This window comes from Ruditapes philippinarum, unplaced genomic scaffold (assembly GCF_026571515.1).
Source record: "Ruditapes philippinarum isolate M1 unplaced genomic scaffold, ASM2657151v2 ctg577_1_1_1_1, whole genome shotgun sequence".
NCBI lineage: Eukaryota > Metazoa > Mollusca > Bivalvia > Venerida > Veneridae > Ruditapes > Ruditapes philippinarum.
Window position 1 is genome coordinate 153,944 of NW_026861265.1, and position 23,733 is coordinate 177,676.

The window sequence follows — 23,733 nt, forward strand, 5'->3', positions numbered from 1 at the left end:
CCGTGGTAGTAGGCACATTGCCTTAGCATAGATATTTGTTTTATTACTGCTGACATATATCATTTTGTCCCTTTACTCCGTGAATGTGATTTGTCTATAAATGCAAATTGTCAAAAAGAGTAGCGTTACAGTAAGAAATTACTGAACGCTTTAATAAATCTGAGCCGCAATTTAGGTACGTTTTGTCGATTAGCATACGAGAGACAAACACCTGTATATATTAGTTAACATTTATTTATTTAACTTGAGTATCAAGATACCTTCAGGTTTATAACGTCATTTACGCGTTAAGTGAGATTTGTCAACAGGGCACGAGGATATTGCCGGTACAATCTCGAACCTGTAACCTCAAAGCAAGCAGTGCAGGTGCAATATGTGCAGATATGTTTTGTTCCGGTTTGTTTTTAACCAAGAGAATGACCTTAAATGAAAATGTTTTCCATAGGAACTTGGATTTTTGATTTTTTTGCGAAAAGTCTGTTGGTAACAACCAAAGATTTACTTTTTAAAGAAAGCAAAGCAGACTTTCATAAAATGATATAAATCTTAAAACCAAACTAAATTATACTTTAAATGTTATAGCAGTTTATTTATTTTATAAAAACAATAATCGTAGATTCTGCGACTCTTTTACGGCATAAAAAAAATGAACGCGCTGTTGCAGCGATTATTCCGCGAGAATTACGTGCTTAATAAACAGTACCATGCATTCTTAAGATTATGTCATAGAATTTCTGTTACAGCGCGCGCCAGATAATATATTTTAACAGAGATAGTAGTATACGATATTTCTAAATTTCAACCACGCTTCGCACACACGTTTTAAAATCAATTTATTTCAGTTTTAAACTTTTACAAGTAATGACAATATTTTAATGTTATGATCAATTTTTATATAAAAATAGGTTTAGCATTTTGATATTATTCACGTTAACTCTACGCTTATATCGCATCGTATTTTTAATACACGATAGTCCTGATCGCATTTGATAAAGTCTTCAGGTGTATAACTGGTGGGCGTCCCGTAGACCGTTCAACTAACCAATGGAAGGCCTGCTGACTGTGATCACTTCTTTACTTTAAGCTTTACTAGAGATAAGCTTTCATAGTCGTATACTAAACGGCCGATAGACAAGCAAATGTAATATCATTATACACTCTACTTCATTGAAACCTAATTGAAAGTTTCAACTTGGATTTAAATATATTATCTACTTTAATACTTAACAAAGTTTCGTGAATTATTGGATTTATTGAGTCGTGAACCGAAGTTAAAAAGCTAAAAAGCGTTTTAAACATGGTTGATTGTAAACATATTCAATTCGTAATATACAAAACAAGAAATATTTGTGTATAAAAATATATTCTTATAAAGATTTTCTGCTTTATTTACTGTTATAGAGAAGCTTTAAACAACAAAGTAAAACATCTTATTTAATCTATTTGTGGATTTTATTCAACAAAAGGCAGTTGGATTTTTTTAAACGGGCATCGACAGTTAAAGAAAGGATTACAGCATATTTTTCGGATATATATTAACTTACTTTTCTTTGATGTTGAAATATACAGGAAGTTACATTGTGTCCATGGGCTAGGGCAAACAATGTTGAGGAGAGAATTACCCGTGCGGCACGGGACTGACAACAGATAGCAGCGTAAGTATTCGACTTACTGATTCACACCGGTCCTGTCATTCATCTTTCATCATGCTCTCAACAAAAAGTAAGACAACAACTAAATACCAAACATGTTGTACATTTCTTATATTATATAATGTTTTCGTTAATGGTGAGGAAGGTTTGGGCTAATGCCTTGCGCTTAATCATTTGATTGAAAGATCTATTACGAAAACGAGATATTTCACTTTAAAACACAAGTACATGTCATAAATATGATTCCGTAAACCCCCTTAAGAATTACATACATTTAAATAAAATCGTTATTCATGTTACACACGTAAGCTGGCAGTTTTGCTGTCATACAGGTTTCGGAGAAAATACTTTACATTAATAAAAACACAAGGTATTTAAAGACATTAACAATAAATCAAAGCATACATTCATGCATCAACAATTCCATTGTGAATCTTAGTAAAGTTCACAATGTGATTAGCATGCCAACTTTTCTCTAAGATTTAACCATCAACGTTCACTTCAGTTTAGGTATCTGGTGGTAATACAAGAGAAGACATTCTTTAAACAAAAAAAAAACAAGTAATCAACAAATTCATACTGATATCTTAACAATCACTCCAAAGGCATTCAAATGTATTTTAGCATGTTTAATTATGTCTTCTCGGTAGGGTTTATTGTGACATTTATTGTTATAAATCAAACATCTTGACACTGTAACAAGTTAAGCGCCCATTTAAATGTGACGTTTTCATTCAACGTATAAAATGTTCCTTCTCTTCTTTAATACGACACTGTCTTCTTTTCACTGCATAAAACCTTCATTTTCTTGTTTTGGACGTGACATTTTTGCACGTGACATTTTTTTGAATGTGACATTTTTGCTTTGCATATGTAACTTACTTGACATTGTTTAATTGTGACATTTCATTTACTACATGCAAGTAAAAATTTCTTTACCTTGTCCCCAAATGACTCAATATAAAATAATTATAAAAGTGTCTGCTCTATGACTTTTAATCTAGTATTTAAAGCACCATATGACTCAATCTTATATATAGAATCGTTTTCCTTTTGACTTAATTGGACTTTTCATTTTATTTATTAAATTATCTGCCCTTGATTAAAATTGTGACATACATTTTCTCTTCACTAGATCATACAAGATATTTCATCTTCTTCTCCAGTAAAACTTTATTGAGCATTACTTTGACGTTTTCATTCAGTATACAAAACATCTCATCCCGTAAGCTTATTACATTCAGTATTTCGGCCATTTATGAAAACTTCAAAACCCTTTTGCCGTAGTCCATTTGTTACACACGTATAAAGTATGTAATAAACATAAAACAGTAAAATTATGCTCGTTTAATTTTGAATACGTCCACGACAGGTGTTCACCACAAGATTTGACAAAATTAATATAAATATATCAAACTCTTGCTTTTCTAGTAGACGTGTTGCGAAGGTTAAATACTTTTGTAGTATATCATTCATTAACATGGCTGATAAAACATCTAAACAGTGGCTTGCCTTTTCCCGCTTTGTATAATATTATTTCGAAATGAGATGCAAGTTTTGATGATTTTTTCTTCTATATTTAGAAATTAGCAAGCGTTCAAATCACATAAATCATAAAGTTAATCATAAACCGTTTGGATATAAAAATTTTAAGTCCGGATTATGTAAGATGAAAGAAATCAGAAAAGGAAGGGGGGTCTAAAGGTCCGGTATGTAACGGCACAGTTTCATCGAAAGTATTGGTTCTTTTGTAAGTTTTTACAGTTTAGGACGACATATACAGATTTTATTTACAGTATTGGTTTCAAGTGAGATTTATTGGTCAGTTTTTGTCAGTTATTCGAGTGGCGGCCAGGGGGCAGTTTATCTGACAAGTTGAAACCGGCGGCCACGTGAATTGATACCAACCATCTGATATTGTCATAGCTACATAAACATTCTGTATTTGTTATATTTATTAAAGACAGTACGATAAATTATTGATACACAATTGGTTTCTTCATTTTCAAATTATTGGTATATATGGTATTATATTTCGCGATTCAGAGTGAACTTGAATATAGATAAAGAATAAAAACGTTACGTGCCTTGCCCTTGACATTCTACAACGTATTTTTAAATATAATATAAAGATTTCTATCACATTTGCCAGTGGAGTCAAAGGTTTTAAAAATACCTGAACTAAACTGGTATTTACCCCCCAAAACAATCTTGTCGTGTCGATATTTCTAACTGTAGTTTAATAGCTTTTGTCATGAAATTGCATGCGAGATTCTAATATCTTACAAGGGGTCTATTAAACACTGTAGTGTTCTCCCGGCCGTACCTCGCCAGTCATAATGTTTAGCCACAGCGAGTTTTAGGACGATTTTTTGTATATTTTTGCTTGTAATTATGTGTAAACTGTAGCATGGTATGAATCGTAATTATATGCTGTGATAAACCGCGGAGTTGAATTTCAATTGAAATCTGTTAAATGTTCGTTTCCTACATAGATAGTTCTTGAATGATGCAAAATGATAGGTTCCCAAATTTCATAGTATCTTGTGCAAACAAAACTTCCACTTGAAAATCGTGTATTTTATATAAGATGTACAACATTATACAAAATAATTTAGGTAGCTTTTGAATGAATTTTTACAATAAGTGGTTATGATTAGGAAAGATTATGAGTGTAGCTCGAAGGGGTATTTTCAATCGCTGATTACTACAGATACGGGAAATAAACAGTCGGTGAGGGTAGATTTTACAACTTCTTCTTACTGGTCCCATTATTTTGCTACTCTTTTCGGTGTTTGACTTTAAATGGTATTTGAAAACTGCACAATATTTATCTAAATCTTGTGTTTTTTGTGGTAAAATATATTTATTACTGTAAATTGCAACAGCGCATAAGAAAAATAAAACTCTTCGCTGTAAAGAGATAGTTTCTATATAGAGGGTTATATTATTACAGATTAATGTTTTTTTCATAATACGTTTGTTTATCACTTCGTCAAATAACCTTTATTTATATAACAATATAAATTGTGTCACTTTAGGCATACCTCGCTTAAATTCATGACAAACAAATATTTTATTTAAGGAAATCGAGTGTATCTAAATTTTAGCAATATATTCCAATCATGTTCTCCACCATGATATTGTAGACAAATAAGTAATACTTATTCAATACCCCGAACTAAATATGTGTTGTTGTTCGTTCTTCCTTTAAATCAACTTTAAATAAAAGCACTAGTTCTTAAATACATGACAATATTTTCTTGGCTTTACAAAAACTCACTTTTTTCCAACTGAGAGAGACAGTTGAAAATGAAAATATTTCTAGAATTTGGTCGTTATTTGCTAATGCAAAAACAGCAGCGAAACCGCACGGAAATTAAGAGATAACTATAACCGTGTATTAATAAATAATAATGTATATTTTCTCGTATATAATTATACTAAAGGTATATTATGAACACCTGTTGGTGAAGATTATCATCTGAGGGCGGCTGACAAGAATTTATGTCCCTTTTTCATCTTCTAATTTTCGCATGCAGATTACGCCAACTAAATTTGCACTGTCTTAACGTAAAACGTAAAGTTTATACCTTGAAATCGTAAATTGAGTAGATGTTCTCCAAATGAAAAAAAAAATGCGCAAGATTTTATGCGCAATAAATGAAGATATATTTTCAAATGGAACTAGTCGCTACGAGCATTAAATGTAAGTGATACATATTATCATAGAAGTTTAATATACAGGCAGACAGGCAGGAAATCAAATCTAAATAAATAACGATTCAATAAATACTGTATATATTCCGGTAGATTTACTCAAAATCCAATCTTTCCATGGTGCTTTCTAGATGTTTATGTTCTGTTTTACAGTTTTCTGTCTTGCTTGTGAAATTGCCAGCACGATTTTCACGATAACAGATAAGATTTCTTATTCTGTTCAAATTTCAGATAAGTGCTATATAATACTTGTCATTCTTATTACCAGAATCATCTCTCTTCTCTCTCCCTCTTTTCTAGAATCATCAATGGCATATTTATGGTAATGATCATTCTTATTATCGCCATTGTCATTATCGTGATTATCATCATCGCTATTATCATTATCATCGTCATTATCAGCATCGCCTTTCTCATCATTATTAGTGTTCTTTTCGTATTATTATTTCAATTAAGTTTTGTTTTTGGTCGGTGTTAAACATACGTTTTCTTTTTCAACTATTTAGTCAAATGAATGTTAACAAAAATTGCAGTGACAACCTTAATTGGAACTAAAGAATGTTTTAACATTTAAGTTGGTCATAAACGGTGACAGGAATTGATTGAATTTCACATTGATTTTTTTCACTGAACTTTCAATTACTTTAGAGTAAGACTAAAGATAGGATCAGACTTGGTAGATCAGTGGAGATATAATGAGGGAAGCATTTACTTCCTGTGTTCTTCTATCACATGCTATTGTTCACTTTTAATCGCTTTGAACTCCAGTTATTTCAGATATGCAAGGCCCACTCAAGGATTAATTGTTAAACTGTTAATTTGACTTGAAAGCCCTGTTTAGTCAGCTCTTTTGGTTTCGGATAATTGTATTTCTAATAAACTGCTAAAACCTATAAATACACTCGATATAAAGGTAGAGTAAGTTTGTAAAAAGTCTCTTCCGATCATTTGTAGTAATGAAACTGGTTCTAAATTTAAATTAAAGAATTTCAGAAAATCTCTTGTTTATAGTGCTAATGTTTTATTAAGTGTTTTCAAGTAAAGAGAATTTCATCGTTGACTTATCAAATCATGAATATATCTTATAGAGTAGATATACTGCTTAAGTTTGGGCACTGCATGAATGAATCATTGTAAAGCATTTTGATATGATTGGAGAAATAAGTAGACACATGTTACAATCGTACTATCAGTATTATTCTTATCTTAAGGAGGATTGAAATAAGTACCTTTAATGTTATCGATACGTTTAAGGCACGTTTTAAATCCCGTCACAAACGGTCCCTTCTTGCCCCCTCCGATAAATATTTAATCACCGAGCATCGCTTAAGTGAAACTTAAATGTCTAACTCGATTTAAAGCAATTAATATCGAGTTAATGTATTTACTTAAACGTTGGTTTATAGCGATTATAAATGAGAAAAGTCGTATAGTTGGTTTATACGGCATTTTGTACAGGAACATTTCCGTTTCTATGCACGTTATCACGTGTTATTGTTAGACTGTCATTGTGGGACTATAACTCTATACAACTTACATTACACGCTACAGGTTTGCTATAAGGTCTTTCATCACGAAAGATAAATTGTGAACTAATAGAATGGGTATTTGAAGGACAGGCTGTTATTTTCAGTTCTCCGTTCCCCTTTTATGTGGTTTAAATGGGTCACTACTTTAATAAATCACTGCATTCATGTGTAGCTTAAAGTTAACAGTGGCAAAAAAATCAAGCAATTTACAAATGTACAAATTACTTTGTTTAGATGTGTGTTTATTTATGAAATACACGCGTTCCAAATAATCCATCAATCTAACATCATTTATTATAGTCTACCATAATGATATCTTTTAAGTTTTAAACAACTTGCAACGGATCTTCTTTTTTCCCCTATGTTTTATATACCATTACAAAAAACGGATTTGTTTAAGTGAAGATTTCATTCAGACATTTCTAATTACGACATTGCACTAAAGAAATTTCTTTCGACAATCGGAGCGTCTAGCTTCCATTCACACACGATTATTCCTTTTTACTCCCCCGTTTGAATTAATTAAAAGTATGTAGTTCCCTGGCTGAAAGGAGATTCTCTATGATATGCTTTATCCATTAACAAGAAACTTTGTTTTTTCGATCTGATAATCATTGTGTAATTGGTACTAAGTAGCCCAGTAGACCTGTTTACTCCGCGAGGTTGAGATTAATGCGCCGCGGATGTTATTCGTTCCTGACAGTAATTATCACAGAGCTTCCAGACATGCTTCATATCTAAATATACAAACAAATTTTACAACATCATGATTTTTTGTGTTACCGTACCTACTACAGTAGATAAAAAAAGCCGGAGAATTGTAATTTGTTTTCAATGGCTTTCGTAATTATTTACAAGACAGAAAAGTAATGTAAAAGCCTCACCACAAAGCGTTCTGTTTACTTTCATTCATGATTTGTTTTGTTTTTCTTATTACTTGAGAATATAATTTTTCCTTAAATACGGTTTTTCGTTTGCCTTTTTGCCTTTACGTCTCTCTTTATTATTAATAAAGCATAACGCAAACTGTAAATTCTGCACCTGTGCGGTTTTGGGCTATAAAACGGGTACAAGCCGGACTACTTTTTATGATATAATATTAATTCCTTTTTGCTTCTATAATTTGATGCCTTTTTATGTCGTGCTTCATATGATATTTATATGCAAAAATGACAGGTTTATTAGTGAGCTGAAACTTTGATACCAATTATGTTTGCGTTTAGTGGGATTAAGTGAAATGTAAAGGGAATTAAAACGCGGATTTTGTTGGCACGCCTGGGTCTACCATTATTCATTTGAAAATTACTCTGTCAATTTCTTTTGTCTGTGTAATAAAGTTTAGGAACTAAATAGACGTTAAAATGCGTACTCCCAACATATTTCACTTGATGCATGTGTTAAAATTCAAACAGCTGATTTTGTAAGATGGCCTTGTCCCGCTTTGGCTGTAGAACATTTTTTCAGAGATTGAAACCATTTATATGTATTTTTATATGTCTGCAATCATTATTATACTAATATATGTCAGTTTCTTTTTGTATTGTAAGTTTCCCCTAGAAAACATGTCCCAGGTTCCTCGCTACTCCCACAGGATCCAATCAACCCGCCCTTAGAAATGAACCCCGTCCTTAGAAATGAATTAATAGTAATAAACTACAATATTCTATTTGAAACACAAACGTTTCACAGTTTTAATAATGTTTATTTATTCTCTTCTTTCCTTGAACTTTCTAAGAACACGGTAATGATTTGTTCATTTACAATTGTGTTGTCTGCGTGTAAATTAAACCTTTCATTTAAGTTAATGATATATATATATTTATATGTTGTTTCAACTAGCCGTAAACGTGTATCTTAACATGCATTTGTCATTACTAAAATACACAATTTGTTGTAAGATTTGAATATGTCAACGGTATAAAAAAATGACATAAATCGGTACAGTTAAAATAAACGTTAGCTACAGCAAAGGGATGCAGCGATGTTTACACTGTTTTAACTTGGGAGAAAGAAATGTAAAAGCTCGTCACATAGGTTAAACATTTTACATGCTACAGTTACGAGTATTGTGATTGACATTTCTGCAGAATAGATTGACAACATATTCAACTGTTTATGTCTAACCAACGCAGGTGTGTTATATAGCCGGTCAGTTTTTGAACCTTTTTTATGTCTCCCAGCGGTCAGTAATGCGCGGTTTTTTGTATATAGCGTAAAATGTTTAGCTTTAAATATATAAATGAGTTCCGCAATATTAAAATCAACTCATGTTTTTTTTTTCTTACGCAGTACGAGTAGCAAATTATAAAGAAAATTGGAGAATAACACTGTATGAAAATGGTTACAAATTAGTGTTAAGTGATACTTTAAAATGTTATAACAATATATATATATATATATATATATATATATATATATATATATATATATATATATATAATATATATATATATATATATATATATATATATATTTGATTTCTTGTTTTACTTTTTCTGTCGCAAATAAAGTTCTCTCTGAAATTATTTTTTAACGAAAATTTCAATAATTCAAATTAAAAGTATTCTCTATTGTGACAAAATAATTACGATTCATTCGATTTTCCTCTTCAAATTAGTATAATAAGTAAATACAGTAACGTAAACACAATATTTATATAAGTACATTTTTTTAAATTTTCGTGACTTACTTTCATCTGTCAATATTCTTTTTAAAGTTGCCTTGCTAAAAATGTTATAATATTTGAAATAAACAAACAGTTATTCCAGTATACAATAAACGTGTCGTGGACGATCATAATAGAAGTGTCATAATCAACAAGAAATAAGTTAAACATTTTAAAGAAGTGCCAATTTCTATGGAAACGAGTGTTTTGACACGTGCTATATATACGTGTCGTTTAGGTAAATTGTTTATGGCGGTAATTATCCCTCATTAAAATCAGTCAATAATTAACTTAATGCATAGTTAATTAGAAGTCTGGACATAACCTGTAAAATAATAAAACTTATGCGAAATTGCAATTTCATCGTCCTTATAATGTAAATTATCTTACAGGGTTATAAAGTCATCCCCTGTCACAAATATAATAATACCATGTATAAAAAATAAAATTATAATTAAGGCTCAATTAGAGTACGAAATCTTTTGATAAGTTTTTATCAATAAACCTTATAAAAATTATACCCATTTTTTTTTCTGTGGAAAAATCTGCTAGATTGAGATAAAATATATAGTTGTATTACAATAAAGTAGTACAAAGTCAAGTTAGCGTGGTTGACTAAAAAAATAAATTGTATTTCATACCAATGCCGAACTGTAGAAAAATAGGCACCATATGTTTTCATCGGTCAAATTTGTAGTATAAAACCTTTTATTTTATACCATATGTTAATTGCAATTATTATGTTCAAACTTTAGTGCAATAGCTTGGGTGGTAGAGGGGCCGGCACGACGATGGCCGGATTCAAGTAGCGCACCAGTGATTCTTTGATAGTCGATGATTGACAATCTATTTGTTTGTTTAAAACAATCAGTGGGTCCCTTTAAAGTATAGCTTACCCTCGTAAATGTAAAACAAAACAATAAATAATAAAAATAAATCGTACACATCTGTCCAATTTTCAAGAAAAGGTATATTTAATGAAATTGCCAGCGAACTGTTAGATCAAAATTGAAAGCGTATCAAACGGATTAGCATATACAGTTTATATATAGTAAGTATTTTGTTTCTGAAACAGTAAATATTTGGCAGCGCTGTCGCTTAGCAATTAAATTCACATTCATTTCTCTGCAGGTTTTCAAACGATTTTCTAAATGTTTGTATCCGTACGACAAAATGATTTTACATTAACGTAGGCCGTCTATGTTAGGATATCAAAGTGGTGTTTTAAGAACATTAATTGGGAACACGCTTGCTGTATTAGAACTTACGTCTGGTTGAAACAAATCTCGGATATAAACAAACGTTTCTGTAGCAGTATAATAGCAAATTCTTTAGAGAAAAAAAACGAGGGAGCATGCGTGTCTATTCTTCGCATTAACTAATAAAAATTCCGGCTTTTTCTCAATTATAAGATGAACGGACATTTTAAAAATAACGCATGTTTTCTAAAAACAATACGCCGGGATTGAATAGAACTTAATCTAAGTAATGTTTAAGGTGCATATTTTAGGGTATAATTTTACTTTTAACATTGACTTTTACTTGCTATTTGCATATTTAAAAACTGTTTATAGTTGAATTTATTGCTGTATTAATGTCGTATATTTAGGGGGGTTAAATCTCTTGTCTGTACAGAGGTTGTGGGTAGGAAACATTTCGAGTACAATGGGATTATGTGGGGATTAATTAGATTATCTGTAGAGTTGTTGAGGCAGTCAGTAGTCGGGGCAGACTGTCTGTCCGTTTTTGGCTTATGGTATAAGAAAAACATCTTAAATATGGACCAAAATATGTGAGAGAAATAACGCTCAATCTTTCATGAAACTGAAGCCACTAGAAATGCCTACATACATCGTTAACTTAAAATGCAATTAATTTATCAGTATATCAGTTTCATTTCTTTCAAAACCTTTTTTTTTATTATTAATTTTTGAACAACGCAGATCTATTGCAAAATACTTGAACAATTTTACTTCCCACTTACACGTTCGAGATATTTACAATCACCTCTTAAAGGATAAAAGAAATATTAACATACATGAAATATTTTACATTTTTGGTGTAATTGCTTAAACAAAAACTAAATTTGTTTAATGATGAAATATTATTTTCCCCCGTTGACGACACTCTTTCATTTCATATTTCTGTACCTGTCAGTGAAGGCAAAAGTTAAATCGAAAAATAAACAGTATTAATATTTAAAACAATTAAACACTCGCGCTAAGTATGGATCGATGACTCAATGCTGATCTAAATCACTTTCCCCACGTGTTTTGTCAATGGTTAATCAATAATCAGTAATGGATCGATCACCCTCATTAATTGATCTGCCTGATTTACTCAATTGTAAAGTTTTATTGGAGTTAATTGCCGTCTTTAATGGTTTTTTGAGTACGTCATTATTGTTTAGCTCAAACATGACACCTTGAGAAAAAGTGTATACTTTAACACACGTATATATATTCAAATTTAGACAGTATTTTTATTACTTTTATTTCTAACATTGTCATTAAGAATCTAGCGAAGAGAAAAAAGTTGTTTATAAGTGTTTATTTGGTCAAATATCTATAAACTTTAAGTTTTTACTCTGTGATTATTCATGAAGGATACAATAATTTACCGGAAATATTGGACGTTAACATGTAATGGTTAGTATAACATGTAAAATAATTTTATTATTACATAGGGAATATTTATAGTCTGGTGTATATAAAATAATAATAAAAAAAATCTGATTTATATTATAATACACGAATTTCTTTTTTTACGTGTGGATTTGATAAAAAATATCATTTGTTCATTTAATTATTCAACTTTTGAAATGGATTTCAAAAATACATTAATTAAGAATAGAAGTAAAAATTTTCCCTTTTTCGGATGAATGATTAAAAAATAACCGTTTTTTACTGTATTAATTTCTGATTATATTAACAGGTTAAAAATGTAATAAATTGAATATTGACTTATATTTGAACTTAAGAATCATTAATTTTCAATGTTTGTTTGAAACTTAACACAATAATTAAAAGTTAATTAAATACAACAGCTCATGAATTAATTAATATATTAATTCGTCCAATATTTTGACAATGTTATTTAAGGCATTGTTTATTCATATTATACGAAATGAACGTTTGATATTGAACTTGAAAAAAAAAAAAAAATAAAAATGACATCTGTTTCACAGTTATGAATTTAGAAAGAGAAATATTTTAACAATTGACAGCTATACACCAAGACAACTTTACAACATTGTTTCAGCATTGCTCGGTAGTTTATCATCAGTCATAATACTAATGTCGCTAGTTAATTTTACAAAAGAAAATCTGTTTATCTATGCAGGTACACTAATGTGATTCAAATTTTGAGACAAAAGAACTTAGCCCGAAGTGTACTTTGCCTATACAAAATGCAGTTATCCGAACATCAGTCATGTTTACGACCACGTTTATCATTAACATGCATTTGTTAAAAATATTTTATCTACATCAAATCAAAATCATTAGCAGATAATGTTTTGCAGAAGGAGTATTTGAGATGATACATCTAAAGAATACGACACACAAGTTGGTAACGCTAGCTTTCGTTGAGAACCCGATACGAGCAAACAAAAACATTCGTGAATTTCCGGAATTTGTTTAATAATTGTGGTTAAAAATCCTATATAAAATACTTTAGGTTAAACTAACGTGACATTAAACAAAATAGTGATTAAGGTGATTACAATAGTTTTTAAGTGTGGGTTATTGAATGGACATGCGCTGTTGACAATGATTGTTTAGTGTGGGAGTTTGATACATCGGACAGGAGTTCCCGTACATATTAAAACAACGCATTATCATGTAAGCTTACACCACAAATTCATCAAAAATTAATCACATCAGCACCTGTGCTAAAAGAATAAATATCACTGCTATAGTTGCATCGTCTTCAGATTCATTTTGACGAAACTCTTGAATGGTACTGCTTAACTGTACTATTACAAATTGACAACCATTGCTATGAATTATTTTGTTATAAATTTTTCTACAATATTTATTCTTTTATATTTTCAGGCATCTTCATCATGACCCCGAGCTACCGTTTTACTATACTGGTTCTCACAGTTCTACTGTCGGAGTTCATCGCGTCAACTTATACCCAGTCTACTTCCGGATTCCCAACTTCCGCTCCTCCACCTCTAACTGAGGAACAGAAGAAAAAAGCCGTTGAGGCGCTTGAATCTAGCTTATTGACAATATTTGGGTTTTCTCGCCGACCACGACCAAGTAAAGGCGTGGTTATACCTCAGTACATGATTGACTTATACAGACGAGAGAGTGGGGACACGGGCACCGAGATACCCACCGTGTTCGCACGCAAACAGTCATCACAGCCTGCAAACACAGTCCGCAGTTTCTTCCACGAAGGTAGGTTTCTTTCTTTCCATAAACACAAAATTATGTCTTTTTTTAAAAGCAGTTCTTTTTTTTCAATAAGGAATGGTCATAGGCAATCTTGTATTCAAATTGCAGTAAAGCTGAAATTAAAAGAAAATATAATTTTTTGCTCGTTCTTTACAATTTTGAAAAAAAATGTAGTTTTACCATAATGTAACGCTCTTTCATATGAAAAGTTAGATCTTTGAAAACCAATATTCAAGGTCATCGGTTAAAAATCAAAACAGAAAACGTTTAGAAATGCAAACAAATTCTCAAATGTATTACATTTTTGCCGACCGCAGAAAATAAAGCACTTTGAAAAATAAACGTTTAATGAAATATGGAGGCACACTTTAAATAAATTGAAAGTCATTTTCAGACGTGAAAAATGTACCGTATAATAAGCTTAATTTCATAATGTTCTATTTTTACAATTCAAACTCCACAAGCCGTACATATCCCATTCGTTTAGATTTGATTTAGATAGGTTATGGTTAAGGATTACTTGTGAAACTCTTTCAACTGTAAACTTCATAATAGCCATGGCGTCAGTGCTGCGCTTAGACCAACCGCAAAACTGCCTTCGAGCTAGCTGGATCTATCAGTTAAAACGGGGGTGGCTAAGTCATAATATAGTAATATTGCATATTAGATAAAGGTTTAACCCAGGCTGACTCACAAATATCTATAGTATTTAACTATAAACTCGGTCGCAGATTACGATGCATATTTTAGAAAAATAAGAATGAATAAGTTGAAAACATTCAGTCATGCGATTCATATAATTAAGTGACTTCAAAAATGATTTAAATTAACTTTTAACAGTAAATATATGAATACCTCTGACTAATTTTGAATATTTAAGTACTACAATTGTATTCAAGTATTGAATTAATAAATATATATTAATCTATTTTTTTATTACTTTCAGACAATGTCCAGCTTCACAACTGTGGCAACGAAAACTGTGTCAGGCTCTGGTTTAATGTAACATATATACCACAGTCTGAACTTTTAACGGACGCAGAACTCAGAGTGTACGTGCAGAGAAATCATACTTATGAACCCGAGACGGATAAACCATTACGTCATAAACTTCAAATATTTGAAATCATGAAGCCAGTATCAAAAGACGAAGAACCAATTAGTAGACTTATCGATGTTCGAGATATTATCGTGCAAAATTCATCCTGGGTTTCTTTAGACGTTCATCCCGCTGTGCTAAAATGGAAAAATAAACCCCGAGCAAATCATGGTTTGGAAATTCGTGTAGTTCCTCACAGAAACAATCCTACATCAAATCCATTAAAACATGTGAGATTACGGCGGGCAGCTGAAGTTGAAGATAGTGAATGGAATATTCAAAGACCTTTATTAGTTACATATACTGACGATGGTAAAGCCTCGAGTTTAGCACGGACTAAACGTAATAGTGATAGTGATGAAAACAATGATGATGACGATGATATTGAAGAAAAAGATGAAAGTGACTCTAAGAAAAAACGTAAAAGAAAACGTAAAAAGTGTCCAAAAGGCGATAAAGGTAAAAAGTGTAGAAAAAAGCGTAGAGAAAGAAGAAAAAAGAGGAAAAATAAGAAAAAGGATGAAGATAAAAATAAGCAGAACCCTCCTGGAAAGGAGAGGCCTGGACACAAAAATCTGTGCAAACGAAGGCCATTGTATGTAGACTTTAGTGATGTATCGTGGAATGATTGGATAGTTGCACCATCGGGATACGACGCGTATTACTGTGATGGCAAGTGTCCCTTTCCACTCAGTGATAACCTTAACACGACCAATCACGCCATAGTTCAGACACTTGTGAATGGAGTGGACCCTCGGGCCGCACCAACCGCCTGTTGTGTTCCAACTTCTCTTAGTTCTATCTCTATGTTGTATTTAGATGAACACGATAAAGTGATACTAAAAGTTTACGACGATATGGTAGTAGAAGGTTGTGGGTGTAGGTGACGTGTCGCCATAGCAACCGAAATATCAAAAAGTGTGCTTCCAGTCAAGGTAGTTTACGGACAATACCGGTATCTAGTGTTATAATACAGATTTGTGCTAATTTATTTTCGAAACCTCATCATATGGACGGTGTTAGCCGCGCTATTGTAGCAGATTCTGTTACAAAATGTGTTCGCAAAAGTTTTAGTAAAACCTAATAGTGCTGAAGGGTATTGTCAAATGACGAAGTCAGATGACATTGGGTGTGACTGAAATTCGAAAAGAATGTGCTCACGCGCAGTATAGAGACAGGTCTCGCTGAATGAGAGAAGTAAACGAACAAGAATGTCCCCGACCAGGAGGTCACGTGCTAAGTGCTTGTTGTTGTTGTTATTGTATAGTAAAATTGTTTAAAGCCAGTGACGTTCCGCCAAACATGATTCTAAAATTGTACAATAAATGTACAAATAAAATGACATTTTTAAATTAAATGTTTGAGCGGAAAACTACACAACTATTTATATATTGTAAATTTATTATTGAATATATTGTAAATATTATTGTTATTTTATTTCATATTTTGACGACTACAAAAAATTGGAATGAATATTTTTCTGATTTTTGTAGTATAATAATAACATGTCCACAAAATGAAAAAAATAATAGAAAATGACGAAGTTAAATAAAAGATAAAAATCTGATATATCATATTTCTTCTTACTTTTGAATACCTCAATTATTCATAAATCATTTTCTATGAAGATTAGTTAAATGGGATATAATTTATAATGGCAAGGTATGTTTTGTAAATAGAGTACAGATAAAAACTCTTCTACAATGTTAAATCTGCGATGTCATCTTTCAATTTATATGTAAGACCGGTGAATGACATGGTTTGAGTAATGTTTGAAAGGTCCATGAATTCAACTTCATGACAACGTTCTTTTAAACCGAAGATGGATACGTATAGTTCCCGATATTTACAATATTTAGCTCCCTCGACAAAAGCAGCATTTAGGTTAATTGTTAATTTCATTTTAGATATATGATGAAAATGGCAGAATTGTCAGAGATTTTTGTCAGAGAGGTATTTTGGAAATATGCCTCAAAATGGTAACCAGGGGAGGCAATGCATTTAATCATATCATCAATTATAATATGTATTTTTTATTATACTCTATAAAAAAATTGAAGGGAAAAAGGAAAAACATTACGAACATTATGGGTTTATCAACTGTGGTATGGCAATAAAAAAAGATAATAACCTAATTAAGAACACTTTTCAGAAAATCCCTGAACAAACAGACACTATTCCGCCATTGTTCGACCACGACCTCTACTTTCACAGAAACAGTTAAGTTCATTTTTAAGTTTAACAAATATTAATTTATCTTTGAAAATGTATTTAACAACTTAAAATATATACATTTGTATTTTATTTCAAACTCCACATAACACACATACACGCACCCAGAGCACCCGAGAATTCATTCATTTATCACTTGACTTTAGTCTGATTTTATTTTTATGAGAGAGTAGAATGTGTGTGCTTTCAAATATAAGAAATAATAATTATAATAAATTATAAAATATGCTATAACATCAAATTAAACGTTTCTGTATTGAAAATTTACACATCATCGACCCTTGCGATAACTTAAGAGGAAACATTTCAAATGAACATGTCAATTTATTTGGCAACTTTGGTCGAATGAATCAAAAGAAACCTGATTTAAACGCTAAATTGATTAAAGTAGATGTCAAATAGCGATATATCCTTTCACAGGTGACAAATAATCGGACACAAATATGCCGTGTTTAATAACCCGACTCGAACATACATTCAATATTTTGATAACATTTTCCCTAAAAAATATATACATATTAGGTTTTACAACATAAAACGCATTGAAATTGTTCAAAGCGAGAACATTTGTTGAAAATATTTCACAATTGAGCAAACGAATTTCATTAAAAGAAGTGTCACGTTAAAAAGAAAATATTGACTGTTGTTAAAGTATACAAAATATTTGACAGGTTCAGACACAGAGTACAGAATAACTCTCTGATTTAAGATACGACCACGAGAAGACACGGAATAAAAATAACCAAAGAATTAGGAAGCATGCTAGATGTTAGAACATATACCACTCTACCTGCTGGATTCATTAAACGGACTTCTGTTTTACACCTTCCCTAATTGGAGTTGTTCATAATCAATTTTGGTTGTTCAGACTAATGTATATCTGTAGTAAACAACCAACCCCAAAGAAAGCAACGAAATGAGGCCAAATTGTAAATTATTTCCGGGTAAATGGAAAAAGAAATTGTACTAACATGAGATACTAGGTAGTAGTCAAATAAATATATAACCACGACAATACTAGTAAATACAGAGAACTAAAATAATAAAGAAAACATGCAAACATTTCCTTAAGAATGTGAAGAGAAAAGTGTCTAGAAGAAGAGACAGTTAACTACATCTCTGCTAGAAGTATAGAAAGACAAAATATCCATAAAAAGGACTTGGAGTAATGAACAATTTGAAGAAAAGTACCCAAACTATACCTACTGAACATGTGTAATGGAGAGGAGTCGATGAAATAGTATACTGGGCAAGAAATAAAAAATTGGTAGCAAACAGTGTGTTTGAGATAGTATTAATTTCAGCAATGATATATTATACGACGTGGAAGCACCTTTCAAAGACACCGCTCTATTGTGGCCTGGATATTTGACTTCTTAATGAATAGTATAAGGTCAGCCGTGCCTAATATGATTGTATGCCTGGATATACATGCCTGTCAAATAAGGCATAAAATTGGTCATATATACTTCTTACATTACGCACACACACGAGGAAATGTTTCCTTGATTTATTACTCGTTCATCTTCTAGAGTTGGTTTGTATTTTCATGTCGTATACACATGACCCTTCTCCTCCTAACTAAATAGCTTGATCCCCCTTTGCTGAATTTATTCAATAGCAGTCCACATAGAGTCGTGTCAAAATAACAAAGAGCCACGTCTCTTGATATGTTTCTGTTAACTTTGTTAATTTTGATAGCTCGATGCTCATAATGACTTTTCGCTATCATCTAAATACAAGTGTAAACATTTTTTTCTTTCTCAAAAACAAATGGCTTCGCGTTTTGCACTTATCTTTATAAAATACAAAATATTATAGAAAACTTTAAGAAACACGATTTTTTTTATATTTCTAATATCAGCAAGCGTCTGCTTAATGAAAGAAAATGATCATTAAAGAATTTTTACCCCGAAAAAGAAAGAAAAAATAATAAAAACAACCATTTGTAAAAATACTGAATCATAAGGGGAGGTAATCAAACCTTATAAAAACTTTAGAATGATTTTGTTATGTCATTCTACTTTCTATCCGGTGCAAACACAGGGGCACATCTGTTGAAACCGCCTTTAACGCTAAAGGCACCAGAACAAAAGCCAAATGCAAAAGTATGCAATTCTCCTTGTGAGGTTTGGAACAGAAAATACATAAATCATAAATGTGAGAAATGTGCCAAATCAAATTATTTCACTTCATTAATAGCTCACTAGCTGAAAATAAAAGAAATACTGGGCCAGCTCACCGCACATGCTTTAAGTAAACGATCCCATATGGAACCTGTGACAACGGTGAAAATATTTGCTTCTGCAAACTCAAAATACATCTGTTGCTATAGTTGATAAAACACAAATTGTATATCTGAACTGAATTGGAAGTATTGACATGAATTGGATAGGGAGAAAAATTAATGAGGCTACAATAACAATATTGTTCTGAATCAAATGCGACATGTCTACATATTCTTTGCAATCTTATATATTTTGCCACGTGTACACAAAATCTTTTATGTATCAATTATTAAAAATTATATGATTCATTTGAAACTGGATATAATGATAATCGCAGGCATGGCAACAGCTCTAAATTGTCATACACCTTGGGCAATGTATCGTCTTTTATGAAAATGCACTATTGTCCCGAGGTCATATTCATGAAAGTTGAAGACATTACAAAAATAAGTCTTTTTAACACTTGTATTTTGACAAAGAAATGCAGTGTATAAATTTATTTAGGATGAATCAATAACAAGACTTACTTGCATCTGAGATTTATTATACCTAATCTTTATCCGTGCTAGTTATCTCTCATTTAACATCTCCTTTGTTGATTTACTGTTCTTACATTGACTTAATAAAACCGCAGTTATTTTACATCAGTAAACCTAAATCAGTTGCTCTTCTTTGAGAAAAGTAGCAGTCGCCAAACAGTGGGCAGACGCCAAACAGTGGGCACATATGGGCAGTCAACAATAGATCTGTGACATGCGCTGACCACATAGTCGGTATGTCCTGACATTCTTAAATGCCATTATATAAAATCAACCTTCCGAGTAAGAATATGCTTACATTAAAATCAGTTTGACCGCAGAATTGTGACATATAATCACGCGCCATGTTGGATCTACATTACAGCACGCGATTCGCACTAGGGCACGTTCGCGGCGGGAGATATACGAGAATGTCAAGATGGCGCCGTTGTGTATCTAAGGTTGAATTAAGGTCAGACGACAAACATATCATGATGAACTGAGGTTAAGACAAACAAGCACATAAAGATGTTATAGAAATTTAATTTCGAAATACATAACGATTTTTATTTGAACTGCCTCTCAATTGATCAAAAATACACACAAAATGTTCACATCCGAAACAGTAAAATCATAAAATATTGAATGAAAAAGATTATAGAAAAAGTATTTGAAACTTGCTTTTCTTGTTAAACAAGAATGAACAAGACGATGTCAATATTTCAATTGCAGACGACATATCGACAGTGAAGCAAGCAGAAATGTATGTTAACGCGATGGCCCAGCAGTTAATACATCATCCTCTCAACCAGGAATTGTGGGTTCGAGTCATTCTAGGGTAACGATTATATTTCCTCGTATAACAACAGTACAGTGGAAGATATGAAAAAAAAAGTTGCAAGAACTTCTTTTAGAATCTAGCTTAACTAAATACGTTCAAACTAACCAAAGATGTTATAAAATTAATTTTTCAAAACAAGTACATTTGTACTACATTTTTACTTGAACTGCCTTGAACTGCCTTTAATGCCTAGTCGATAGAAACAAACTAACGCATCACTGATGATAACTTTTATATTTTTATTGACATATGACGATGACAGTGAGTAAGATGCTAAGCACTTAATATATATAAAAACATATTCGACTGATGGGAAATTATCGATCTATATCTGCAAAAGATCTGATCGGTGAAAGACGGTGTAAGTCTACGTGCAAACCACATTTTGTATTTAAGTTCATGGAACATCATAATATAAAGTGGTTACACACACCAGACGTATTAAATTGTCAATTTTATGGTGTTTAATGCGCAATTAAAGATATTTTACAATAACCAGATACAACGGTTTCGACTGATTTAAAGTACACATTGGCAATAAACGCCACCGTATATGGTGTTACTGCGGTACTGCTACTGTTGATGGGAATTATGGAGCAAAAAAAAAATTAACCAACTTACATGTTTTATATTTTAAAATATCTTTAAAGTGACACACCTCCAGGTGGAAATGATATTTCATTCAAAGAAAAGAAGGACGTACAAACGTATTAGACAACAAAACTAATTGGACTGATGAACTTTTATCATTTACATCGATATTTTAATTATGTACAAAAAAGATTGAACTAAAAATCAAGCATTTAATTTTAGAAAATGCTTAATATATATCATATATATGAATACCACTTATTTATAAATATTACCTCAATTGTACTGAAATAACGTATTTTAAATTTCTAACATGATTACTCACTAATGAGCACATTTTCTACATTTTGAAAATACTTTAGACATGCCCTTTTTATTGTACCATACATCACAAAAAGTACACTACCTTTATACTAAAATGGAAATAAACTACTGTAACAAATTTATTGGATTACACATTCAGATTAGTAAGAGATCACGAATAATTAAAATGTGGCTAACCATACAATCATTTTTATAACGAACAAAGGGTACCATTTATAGTATTAAATCAAATTATTATGGTTTTTAAAATATGATTTAAATGCAAATTTCATAATTAATTGCTCTCTTTACCAGGATAAATGTTAAAATGCACAACGTGAATTTCTTAAAGCTGAAACAGTATTAAAAAAAAAAAGGAATCCCCCAATGACGATGAAAATGTTGCTGCCTCGATTTGATTGTTAATGAACTGTACTGGAAAGTCCAAGCTATACCCTAGCACCGGCTTGAGCAGAATTAAACATTTAACATGTAATGGTAAAAAATTGAGTTTAGAAACATCAGCAGTTATGTTCATAGTTATCATGGAACCTTAAATGTAACACGTCAGTGCCATTCCATTAACAGCGGCCACATTCTATCCATGGTATAAGAAACGATTACAAATGTCATACAAACAAACCAGTTTTTAAGAAAGACAAAACGGTTTATATACAGATATCAGGTTATTACATTGTAAACACATGTTTACTTTTTCACCTACTTTTTTACCACCCGGTTTCAGTATAATTCAATCATGAAGTCAACCTAAAACGGGCATGTCTGATCGCTTTAAATCACTCGAGTCTATTAAAAGTTGTATTGAAATTGAAAGGAGTTTATTTCATGCTCATTTACAGCTGTATTTTAACAGAAGAATGTTCATTTTACTTGACAGGGCTTTTCGTTTTCTATATGCTCTAAAATGGACTAAATTGCAAGTCCAGATAATAACTTTATTGCATCCACCATTGACTTTTCGAGTTCCTCACGTCAAATTTTCTACGCCGATGCCTAACCACAATAACAACATTCCAACAAAAGAGTTGGTATTATTTTTGTCAAAGGTTGTTCATTTCTGCATGGTTCACATAAATATGTCGCTAACACGGACCGTTTCGTCGTATCAATATCACTAGTAATCAAACCTTTACGCTACTGGAGATGTTTAAAATACGTGCAAAACTTGCATGGGGATTAAACACAACAACAGGAAGTAATCGTCAGCGTTCCTTAACCAGCAGCCATCCAAAAAATTGTTTGCACGAACACACCCTCAATGTCCACTGTGCATCATACCTTTACATTGTAATTACTGTCCATTTTTGTCTATTCTTTCTCTAAGCATTGTTTCATTTTAACTTGCAGTCTCTATCGTTTCCCAACCATGCACATTTTTTTTATTACCTGATTTGCAATGCTTTCTTGACGGTGGACGGATCATTGTACCACAAAACAATGACACATAAATATCGTGTCAGTATGTTTCATACAAGTAAATTATTTTCAAGTTATATTCACATTAAACAAGCTGGTCAAATAATTCACAACTTCAGAATATCGGGAAAACTTGTTGAAATAAAGATCAAACGTCGGGTACTGGCCAGGTGTTTCGTTATTAAGGACATTATCAAATATCGTGGACATGCCGGTGATTATCTAAAGATAGGCGTTTTTGTTCGGCGTAAATTGAAACAAAATTATAACCATTTAGAACGAACTGTGATTGACAGAAACTATTGGTACACGTTACCGTTTGATCAGGCTTCTAACAATATTGTAAGATCTCATTTTGACACGGCCGTGAAATGCGTTGATCTTACAACCTTTGGGTGATTACTTTAGAGAAATGTACAGCTAATGACATGAATAAGTTATAAATCGGAAAAACCTACATATATTGCTCTATTTACCTTTTTTAAACACAAAAACAAAGTAGCATAATGTAA

General features: G+C 31.7%; 1 protein-coding gene across 2 annotated transcripts; it reads left to right on the top strand.

Moving 5' to 3' along the window:
• Window positions 1–1,098: 1,098 nt before the first annotated feature.
• LOC132715091 (bone morphogenetic protein 2-like) lies at window positions 1,099–16,638 on the top strand. 2 transcript variants are annotated; one of them, XM_060698070.1, is made up of 3 exons: window positions 1,099–1,655; window positions 13,622–13,975; window positions 14,919–16,638. In XM_060698070.1, exons 2-3 carry the CDS (start codon window positions 13,633–13,635, stop codon window positions 15,956–15,958), a joined length of 1,383 nt encoding a protein of 460 aa, XP_060554053.1. In that variant the 5' UTR covers window positions 1,099–1,655; window positions 13,622–13,632; the 3' UTR covers window positions 15,959–16,638. The 2 variants fall into 2 exon arrangements, with proteins under 2 accessions (XP_060554053.1, XP_060554052.1); XM_060698069.1 differs by lacking the exon at window positions 1,099–1,655 and adding an exon at window positions 12,088–12,214.
• The last annotated feature ends 7,095 nt before the right edge of the window (window positions 16,639–23,733 follow it).